Below are 10,551 nucleotides of genomic sequence, written 5' to 3'. Positions count from 1 at the left end.
CCACACATACAAAAAAAATAATAATAATAATAATTTATTTGATAGTCACTATAACCAGTCAACCATTGCTGCTACAATTTTTCATTTTTTTTTTTTTTGGTAGAACATTGCTGCTACTAAGTATTACATTGTACAGTTTAGTTTCAAAATTTATACAATTCGAAAATGGTCTACGAAGAAATATTACATAGAGCAAATTGAGCTTTGACTTGTCAAGGTTGGCTTTGGATCCAACAGATATCCCTAAGTGCACCAGCTTCTTGGTTTCTCAGTGGTTGAGTTAGAAGCAGCTAACCTGGAAACCAAGGTTCGAAGCTGGTAGAGAGGAAGAGAGAGAAGATATCCCTAAGTGCAGGATCTTTGGTTCATGAATTTAAACTTGGATGCCTGTCCAACTGTTGGGTAATAACTTGTAGTAATCACACTAGTCTGTTCTAGCAAAGAACCCTGTCTGACATATTCGAAGTTTCTTAAATACGCATTATCGCTTCTTTTTATTTCTAAGCAATTGGATTACGAGCCCTATAAGTGACACGAGGAACGATCCGGCGAAGAGACTGGGACACACCGGAGGTTTTCGCGATTTCCACTTCTCTGTTTGAGTCGATCGGTCGCAGACGCTTTTCTTCGGTACTGCCTTGCGAGATTCCTCTTTTGGCGAGCGCCATTTCTCTGTTTGGGTCGATCGGTCGCAGAAGCTTTTCTTCGGTTCTACTTCTACCTTTGGAGATTTTTCTTGCGAGTACCATCTCTCCGTTTGAGTCGACCGGTCGCAGTAGCTTTTCTTCGGCTCTATTTTCGGAGGTTCTTCTTCTTTAACTGTTTCCTCTGCCACATCGAGTACGTGATCTTCAATTTCTTGAGCTGGAGTTTGTGGTGAAACGATTTCTGGATCTGGATCTGGTTCTTTCAGTTCCGGTAAGATAAGCTGTGTTGATTCCTCTGGTTCTTTCAGTTCTGGTAAGATAAGCTGTGTTGATTCCTCTGGTTTTGGTTCTTCTTGAACATTATCATCCTTTTTGGATGTTTCTCCATCAAAATGCTCCTTTTTCACTTCCTCAATTTGAGTCCCTTGGATTCCTCCAGTCTTCTTCGGCATGACAATTGTTAAAATTGAGTCTTCCTCGTTGAACTTCGCCTTGATTCGATCCACAATGACACTATCGGGAATCCAGAAGACCTTACGGAATCCCCTGAACTCCGCTTCCTTCTTATACATTGTCCATTCCAGCATTACCATCTCCTGAATAGGCTTCTCCCCGCTTACGGCGATTTGATTTCCCTCTTCGTTTACGACGATATTGATTCTTTCTCGCTTGAAGCCTGCATTGGTTTTGATTTAGAGCTAGGAAACGGACTAAGCAGGAAGGGTGATAGATTTATATGGATGGAATATCTCGTACCTTTGAGGTGCGCAGTGAGGACGAAAGTGGTCTCTGTTTCTGTAGACATGAAGACGGGACCGGCAGAGTCTTTGGTTATTCGGATATCGGAGGTGAGATCATCTCTTGACCTGGAAACTTTGAAGCCCAATTCCAAGTCCATCGATTATTTCTCGCAGCGTTCCTTTGTGGTTGAGTGGATCAAATGAAAGTGAAGAGATAATGGACGATAGATGCCTATAGAGAGTGAGAGATAGTAGTGGGGGGTGCTCAGGAGAAATAAGATGCTGTGATGGCCTGAACACGTATCCATTGCTTCATAGTTTAGATACCGGCTTTGAATTAAAGGCTGCAGCTAAGCTACTTTTTATAGTTTTGCGTTGGCGGGAAGCTATGCACTTTGGATTATTTTTTTATTTTTTTTTGGTAATCAATCCTTCATTAAGAAACAGGTTCAATATGTATTACTAGAATGGATTTTGGACTTAAAATACCTTCTGAAATAGATTCAAACTTTTTTTCTGGTAACTAAAAGATATTAAATAGAGAATAACTAATTTCTTAATGCATTCATTCTACACGTAGAATCTATTCCAAGAATAATACCGGATTCCGTGCCAATGGTAGGATAGTCAAGCGGTCAATAATCCAACCTCCCATGGGAAAGTCTTGGGTTTGCACCCATCCGAAGGCACATATATTAGTAATAATCCCCCCATAGGCCCATAGTATCAACTAGGAACCTTACATTAAGCATATGAGGGTATTGACTTCTATGAAAAGCATCATCCATAAAGGTGCATATGAGGGTATTAACTTCTATGAAAAGCACCATCCATAAAGCTTGTTGGAGAACTGCTACTCTAACTTTTGACTTTAAATGAAACGTATCTTATTCTTCTGCTATCAACAATATTGTATTAAGTTATGATTCAAACTCTTAGAGGTTAAATTTTCACTCTATTTCTAAGTTTATTAGTAAATTGGCTGATCAGCAATTACTATCTGTTATTCTTACTACGGTACTACCCTCCTAATTTTATAAAAAATTGGTGGTTGTTTTATAGAAAATTCACATTCACCCAAAAAAATTAAAAAAAAATGACGTCTTCCAAATGCAGGAGTTCCAATTAATGCGATTCTCTCCAAATGAAATACAAATTCCGATCTTTGTGTGTTTTGTGATGGAAGCAGTGAATCTAGTTATCATATTTTTTTCACTTGCAAGTTGCAACTAGATGAGGAGGACTAAAATAGTCGGACCATTAGGATTACGATATGAAATTATACATTTCTCAAACTTTTTTTCATTCTATCTAGATCTATTCTATAATTCCCACATCAACAACTCAACTTTACGATGGACATTCTCTATCCTAATAATCACTTGTTATAGCATTTGGCAGATTCACAATAATGTTATTTTTAGGAATGATCAGCCTAACCCTAAGCAGGTTGTGGACTCTATAAATCCATGGTATAATGATTTAAATTTGAAACCACTTGGACATTATGATGTTCCTTACATAGTGACCCTACCTGATTCTTATAGCCTCAACCCCTGTTCCATTTTCCAAATAATGTATTTGTCTAAACTTACGATGTTGTTCAGGGAATCACACACCATGGACAAGTGATATACTATTGGAGTGGATCCCATGCTGGGCATAAGCCATCTACAACTATCGTGAAAGGACTGATTCAAGGGACAAATATATATGGCCCAACCATATGACATTCGAATTGACTCAATTTAGACAAATTGGGATCAAATTGCAACTTCTTACCTTCACCTCAGAAACCATGGCGTCTTGACTTAGTTCCTGACCTATTGCAGTTGGCACCCAAATTACTAGGGATAATAACATTAGAAAGATCTCTTCCCAAGGAGCCTTCTGATGTGACCCATTTTGCGGGGCACAAGTGAAGCCCTAAAAGCACAAGTGATGCTGATTAGGGTTATCGATGTAATTTCACGATAACCCTAAAAGCTCCTCATCACTCTCGTCTCTCTGCACTCTGGTTGTCGTCTCTCAACGGTCATCTCTCAACGTTCATCTCTCAACGGCACTTTGGTTAGCCCTAGATAAGCCCTCTCCTCAAAGCTCCTCATCACTCTCGTCTCTCTGCACTCTGGTTGTCGTCTCTCAACGGTCATCTCTCAACGTTCATCTCTCAACGGCACTTTGGTAGCCCTAGATAAGCCCTCTCATCTCTCTCGTCTCTCTCGTGTCTCTGTCCATCTCTCGACTCTGTCGTATGTCTCTGCTCTCTCTTTTCTCTCTGCCCCTCCATCAACGGCACTTTGTCTCTGTCTCGTCTCGCTTAAGTATCTGGGTTGCTGGACTCTCTCAAGTTTGTCTGCCTGCTTTGTATTGGAGGTTGAAGAAGAGCATCAACCGATTTCGCCAGAAGAGGAGACCTTGCATCTGTGACTGCCCTCGCCCGTGGTATGTTTTTGTCTAGTCCTTTTTTCGCCAGTAATTTATGTTCGGATTCGGGTGAAATTAGGGCTTACCCTAACCACTGGTTGTGGATTCTGCGTTGTAGTTCGGGCAAGGTTACCAAAGAGCTTTTGGTTGTGGATTCTGCTCTCAAGGTCTCTCACCTCGTCTCTCTCATCTCGCTCTAAGGTGTGTATGACTCTGCTGTGCCAGCCCAACTATTGAGCTATTGTAGCTCCCTGTTTCTGAATTAAGCTTTTGTACCTACTGCTGCTACGGCTCTTTAATAGTGTGATTTGGACAGAGAAAGCTCGCGGGCGGGCAAGGTCCAGCTGGTGGCTGCTCCACGGCCCCCCCCTCTCTCATCCGCCTAGGGGGGGGTGGGTCTGGTGCGGCCGCCCCCCTTTTGGGGTTTTGGGGCCCCTTTTTTCTGTTTTTTCTTTTGTCCTCTGCTGCTCGGCTCTTTTGTGTGATTTGGACAGTAGAAAGCTAGAATTTTTCCATGTTCTTTGATTAACTTAATTAAATTGATGTTGCTTGTTACTCTGCACTTTTGATCGTTTCTTGTGTAACTTGAGGTCGATATTCTTGCAAGAGGCTGTGATAAACTTGAATCTTCTGTTATATTTTTATACATTTATGATGACTTGATTTGACTTGGCTGGCTATATATATGTAGCTTCAAAATGATCTTCTGTTATACCGGAAATTAATCTTTTGTGAGTAGTAATTGGATTAGTCATGGGAACTTTTATTTCTTCTTCTAGTGTGATTTCTGCAGCAGTTCTCGTAAGTCTCTTATGTTTTTGTTTTGATGCTTATGGTTCTAAAAGCTGTTTCAAGGGGGAGAGGATTGCTCTGTTACAATTGAAGGATTCTCTCAATTATCTGCATGGTTTCAAAATTCCCACCCCCTTCTGAGTCTTAAGATATGATTATACACTATGAGCTTAAGTTAAGGAATTTTGTGTCTATTTTCTATTCATAAACTGTTTTTCTCTTTTCTTGCCAGTTAAAACTGTATTTTTTTTTTTCTCTTAAATTATCCACTTAGTCAAGATTCTTGGTGATCTTAGTTTCAAATCATCAATATTAGATCTGAACTAATAAGGTTGACATATCCAAATTGAGACCAGCAGTAGTTGATCATGGTCCTGCTTAATCTGAGATGGTGCATTTTCAAAGTTTTTCAAATTAGTGTTTATTTTGAGAGCATGATGAAATGACTTTCTTTTTCTTTTTTTGGAGTCTTGGATTTTACCCTATGAGGTCCAACAATGTAAAATTGTTTTAGGATAAGAATCATCAATTTTATTTTTTGATCTCCATGATAATTTCAATTGTTATTTATGTATTTGTACATGCTTATGTTAATCTTCCTTCTGATTCTCTGTTATGGCAGCAAGATAGGATCTGGTCTCCCGGATTTTTATTCATGTATTATATCCCTACTTTAACTAATTAAATTTATAACATTTTGGTCCTGCTTAATCTGAGATGGTGCATTTTCAAAGTTTTTCAAATTAGTGTTTACCCTATGAGGTCCAACAATGAAAATTGTTTAGGATAAGAATCATCAATTTTATTTTTGATCTCCATGATATTTCATCTGCTGATTTATTCAGACATCTGCTGTTGGTTGTTTTTATGTATTTGTCTGCTTTGTTATCTTCCTTCTGATTCTCTGTTTGGCAGCAGTGGATCTGGTCTCCGGTTTTTTCTGTTTATCCCTCTTTAACTATTATTTTCTTTTGGTCCGCTTATCTGGATGGGCATTTCAAGTTTTTCAAATTAGTGTTTATTTTGAGAGCATGATGAACGACTTTCTTTTTCTTTTTTTGGAGTCTTGGATTTTACCCTACCTGAGGTCCAACAATGTAAAATTGTTTTAGGATAAGAATCATCAATTTTATTTTTTGATCTCCATGATAATTTCATCTGCTGATTTATTCAGAACATCTGCTGTTTGGATTGTTATTTATGTATTTGTGTATTTGTACATGCTTATGTTAATCTTCCTTCTGATTCTCTGTTATGGCAGCAAGATAGGATCTGGTCTCCCGGATTTTTATTCATGTATTATATCCCTACTTTAACTAATTAAATTTATAACATTTTGGTCCTGCTTAATCTGAGATGGTGCATTTTCAAAGTTTTTCAAATTAGTGTTTATTTTGAGAGCATGATGAAATGACTTTCTTTTTCTTTTTTTGGAGTCTTGGATTTTACCCTATGAGGTCCAACAATGTAAAATTGTTTTAGGATAAGAATCATCAATTTTATTTTTTGATCTCCATGATAATTTCATCTGCTGATTTATTCAGAACATCTGCTGTTTGGATTGTTATTTATGTATTTGTACATGCTTATGTTAATCTTCCTTCTGATTCTCTGTTATGGCAGCAAGATAGGATCTGGTCTCCCGGATTTTTATTCATGTATTATATCCCTACTTTAACTAATTAAATTTATAACATTTTATTTATCAGAGGAAACTTGGTTGATCGACTTTCCCTTCAAGTGGTGATGGTAGATCAATGTGATGCTTTTGAGTGTGAAATTTGTTTTAGTTTCCATGCTATGGTTGAGAGGTTTTTGTGAAGACCGTGTCAGATTTAAACTCTGCTCTTAGTTTGAGGAGTGGGTTTTCAGGGGTGTGGAAGATGGTGTTGATTTTTGGGTCAGTATACTCAATAGTACATCATTTAGAATGGTTTAATAGATAGAAGAATGGAGAAGGAGAGGGGGGATGTCAATTATTGGGATCCAGTCCCTTCTTCTCTCTTTATGAATATTATAGGCCAAATCTGGTTGCCTTTTAGTGCTGTTGGATTCCACCATTCATGCTTTAAGTTTTCTATCTGTTGACCACATCTCCTTTTTGGTTGATTAAGCTTCGAAGTTAAAGAACAATTAAGTTTAATCCTACATGTATTCATCCTTTTATTAGATAAACCAATGGAAAAACATAGAAGTTCCTATGGCATCTACAAAGCAGCCTTCATAATCACTTTGTTTAACCTTTATGGCTGTCAAACGATCTAAAACAAACTAGCCCACCAAGTGTTGAGGAGTTGAAACTCAACTAAACAAGTATAGTTTTTATATCTCATTGTTAACAAGCGGTACTTTTACTCTCTCTCCCTTAGTTTTGGATTTATTATTGCAGGGTAGGAAGATTACAACAGAAAGCTTGGTAAGATCAATCAACCCAATGACCATACAACCAAAGTCTCTTGTGAAATTTCAGATTAGAAACAGATTAGTCTCAGATGATGATCTTCCCTCATCTCCTAGTGTAGGTTGGATTCTCAGCCCTTCACTAGAAAATCAGTTTCTGCTCGAGAGAAGGTAATAGAAGAACTAATTCAAGGTTGTGAATCTGCAGCTCGGCTTCAACTTGTTCTGCATGATCAAAGTACTCACTGAAACTGCTCATGAATCAACAATGACACAAAAATGTGATGCTCTGTTTTGTTTGTTTTAATTAGTGCAAAATGCAGGTCTAATTGGATTATTAATACATATTTCTTTCTATGAAGCTGATGAGGAATGGGTATCTCTCAAAATGCCTAGCCTATTTTTGTATCATTTCAATTCTTTTTGTTTTATTAAGCCAAAGATGGGCGATGCAGTACTTTTCTGGAGCATGATGCAAACCTTTTGTTTCAATTATATTGTCATGCAGATAAAATCTTTCTCAATGTGATAGTTGGGATTTGTGACCACTGTATCTGTGTGTCAGTTGAAATATGTGATGTTACCAAGCAAATTTAGTACTACAGAAAAAGGAGGGGGGAGGGGGGGGGGGGGGGGGGGAAGGCAAACATGCTTGGTTCAGCACCTTCTTTATGTGATATGTGGACTGAACCTTTGTGGATAATAGCCTTGTTTTGGTGCTGCATGGACTTGGATTTGTGTCTATCATGCTTGGTGTGGTATGTGTGTAAATGAGGATGGATGAATAATGTCATCTTCCATCTCAAGTGGTTATGTATATTGCCTCAGACATGCTTAATATCTTCATTGCAAATGATCCTACCTTTTGCTGCTCATTAAACGTTTTTGATTGTTCCGCAATAGCTGGGGGCAGATTTGGCTCTGCGGGGGGTGTGGATGGTGTGTCTCTTCCTCCGTGGTGATTGCCTCGCTGCTTTCTCTGCAAAGATCCCTGCTGTTCTCGGTTGTTGCCGCAGCATGGGGGTGTTTTGTTTGGGTGGTTGTGTGTAAATGAGGATGGATGAATAATGTCATCTTCCATCTCAAGTGGTTATGTATATTGCCTCAGACATGCTTAATATCTTACATTGCAAATGATCCTACCTTTTTGCTGCTTCATTAAAACAGCTTTTTGATTTGTTTCACTGCAAATAGCATGGGGTAGAACAAGTAAATTTGCCCAACTAATGTACTTTCTCTACCTTTATGTAACTAGATAAGTATTTAGTCTCATTTTTCCTTATGCCTTTGGCAGGTTTTTGGATGAATTTTCTTGGATTATTGTTGCTGTAACATATTTAACAAATATGTGTGTGGTGATTGTCTGAATGATGAGTCTCATCTACAGTTTAATCTCACCAGACATTCTGAAACAAGGATCCCATACCTTTTGAAATTGCAAAATAAGGCATTGCTGGAAGTCATTGAAGACCTAGTATGAAAAATATATGAATCACATGCATTGAAATTTCTTCTATTTTGCTTGTTCATTAAGTGTGTGGTGTAACCTTGTTCATGTTTTATATGCAATTCTCCACACTTGAATGGCTCTCATGAAGGGGGTGGTTGGGATTAAGGTAGCTTGAATGCACAAGTTGGCTATTTTCATAATAGGGACACTTTTGGATTGATCCAACATGTGTTTTTGTAAGTGAAAATCCTTAGTTCAAATGGTAGAGCACCTAGAAAGTTTCTAGGGATGATGGTTCGATTCCATCAGGATTAATGTTATTAATTTTGTTTTTGACAAATATTGAAAACCATTTTTCTATAAATAGATAGAGCCTTTGGTGACATTTCCTTTGGTTTTGATGTTCTTAAATGGTATTTGTATTTAGCATAGTTTTCTTTTGGTTTTATTAAAAAAAAAAAAAGAAGTGCTCATTTTGTATTCTGACTTTGTACATACCATACAAGATTTTGTGCCAAGATGGGCCAGAGAAACGTGCCCATCTGTGTTCAAACCATACAAGATTTTACTATAGATTATGTGCCAAATTTGCCCACTTCAGCACAGAAGCATAAAAATGGATTCTGTGCTGAAGTGGGAATTTGGGCACAGAATGGTTACCATACAACCCCTAAAGGATCTACAATGCGGGATAAGATGACTTCAGAGAGGAATTATACTATTTAATCATGTGTAAAAAATAAGAAAAAATTAAAAATTAAAAATAAAAAAGAAAGGACTTTGCCCCAAGTTTTGATAAATGAAACATGTCGTCTTATTGTATGATCTTTTGTTCTTACTTTTGTTCTTAGATATATTTTCAGATTTTTACAACAAAAAAAAAAAAACATTTTTATGATTCTACCAAAAGACTGAAACAAAAACGAAAAAAAAAAAGAGAGAGGAAAAGGTAAATCTAGTTTCTGAAATTATCGTTTCCTCTTGTTTTTAAAGAATTGAAAAACGAGCACTATGAAAGAGACGAAGAAAGAGCCCGCGAAGAGAGTGGGACACACCGGAGGTTTACGCGATTTCCATTTCTGCGTTTGAGTCGATCGGTTGCAGAAGATTTTCTCCGGCTCTGTCTTCGGAGACTCCTCTTCATCTACTTCCTCGAATTCATCTTCCTCCAACGGATTCTCTGTTTGAGTCGATCGGTCAGTGAAGCTTTTCTTCGGATCTTCCTTCAGACATTCTTCTTCATCTACTTCATCCGATTCAATTTCCTCCGACAGAGATTTTTGCGAGTGACATTTCTCTGTTTGAGTCGAACGGTCGCATAAGCTTTTCTTCTCTGCATCCATAGATTCTTCTCTATCTGCTTCCTCCGATTCGACTTCGACCTCTGGCACTTCTTCTTGCACAACTCCTTCGTGATCTCTAACTTCTTGAGCTACAGGTTGATCGAGATCAGGAAGTCCTGGTGGTCCAGTTTGCTGATTATGATGCTGTTCTTTCAATTCTGGTTTGAGTCCAATTTCTGGATCTCGATGTTCTTCTTTCAGTTCTGGCTTGAGTTTTTCAGCAGGAACTTGAGCTGTCTCTTCTTCTTGAACTCTGAGCTTTTCTCGTCCAGTGATCTCTTCACTATGATCAGATAATGTTGTATCGAGAATTTCTTTGGTCGCTTGTGAGGTAAATTCTAACGACTCTGATGAAATTTCTCGAATTTCATTCTCTTCTATTTCTTGCTTAAGATCCTCTTGAGTATCATATGTTTTCGATGTCTCTCCCTCAAATTTTTCTTGCTCCACTTCCTCAATCCCTCGGATTCCTCTGGTTTGCTTCATCTCAGGAATTTGTTGGTCATGAAGTCCCTTTGAAGTATCTCGAGCGAGATCACTCTCACGCTGCTCGCATTCCGGTGCCTTGACTTCGGGAATTTCGTGTCTCTCACTTTCCTCTGGTTGCACTATAGGAAGCTCTTCAAGTGCCATCCCTTCCGATGGCAGGAAATCTGGTGCATTTGATTGGTTGTGCTCTTCATCTGCTTCAGGTTTGAGTTCCTCTGGACCAATCCCATCTTTGTTAACAGGTAATGCCGTAGCAGGAACTT

The 10,551-nt window shown here is 38.2% G+C and overlaps 1 protein-coding gene and 1 long non-coding RNA gene across 2 annotated transcripts; one reads left to right on the top strand and one right to left on the bottom strand.

Moving 5' to 3' along the window:
* Positions 1-67: 67 nt before the first annotated feature.
* LOC149027409 (uncharacterized) lies at positions 68-1,778 on the bottom strand. The gene is made up of 2 exons (XM_089146811.1): positions 1,404-1,778; positions 68-1,323 (listed from the first exon to the last, which is right to left on the bottom strand). Exons 1-2 carry the CDS (start codon positions 1,543-1,545, stop codon positions 482-484), a joined length of 984 nt encoding a protein of 327 aa, XP_089002937.1. The 5' UTR covers positions 1,546-1,778; the 3' UTR covers positions 68-481.
* Positions 1,779-4,301: 2,523 nt separating this feature from the next.
* Positions 4,302-7,630, top strand: LOC149027408 (uncharacterized). Its single transcript, XR_016174547.1, has 2 exons — positions 4,302-5,368; positions 5,694-7,630. It is a non-coding gene; the product is annotated as an uncharacterized LOC149027408 (long non-coding RNA).
* The last annotated feature ends 2,921 nt before the right edge of the window (positions 7,631-10,551 follow it).

Source organism: Hakea prostrata, chromosome 1 (assembly GCF_041222555.1).
Source record: "Hakea prostrata isolate BN-2017 chromosome 1, UWA_Hpros_2, whole genome shotgun sequence".
NCBI classification, from domain to species: Eukaryota; Viridiplantae; Streptophyta; class Magnoliopsida; order Proteales; family Proteaceae; genus Hakea; species Hakea prostrata.
The sequence above is the reverse complement of the archived record's forward strand: the minus strand, read 5'-3'. Positions and strand labels throughout refer to the sequence as shown.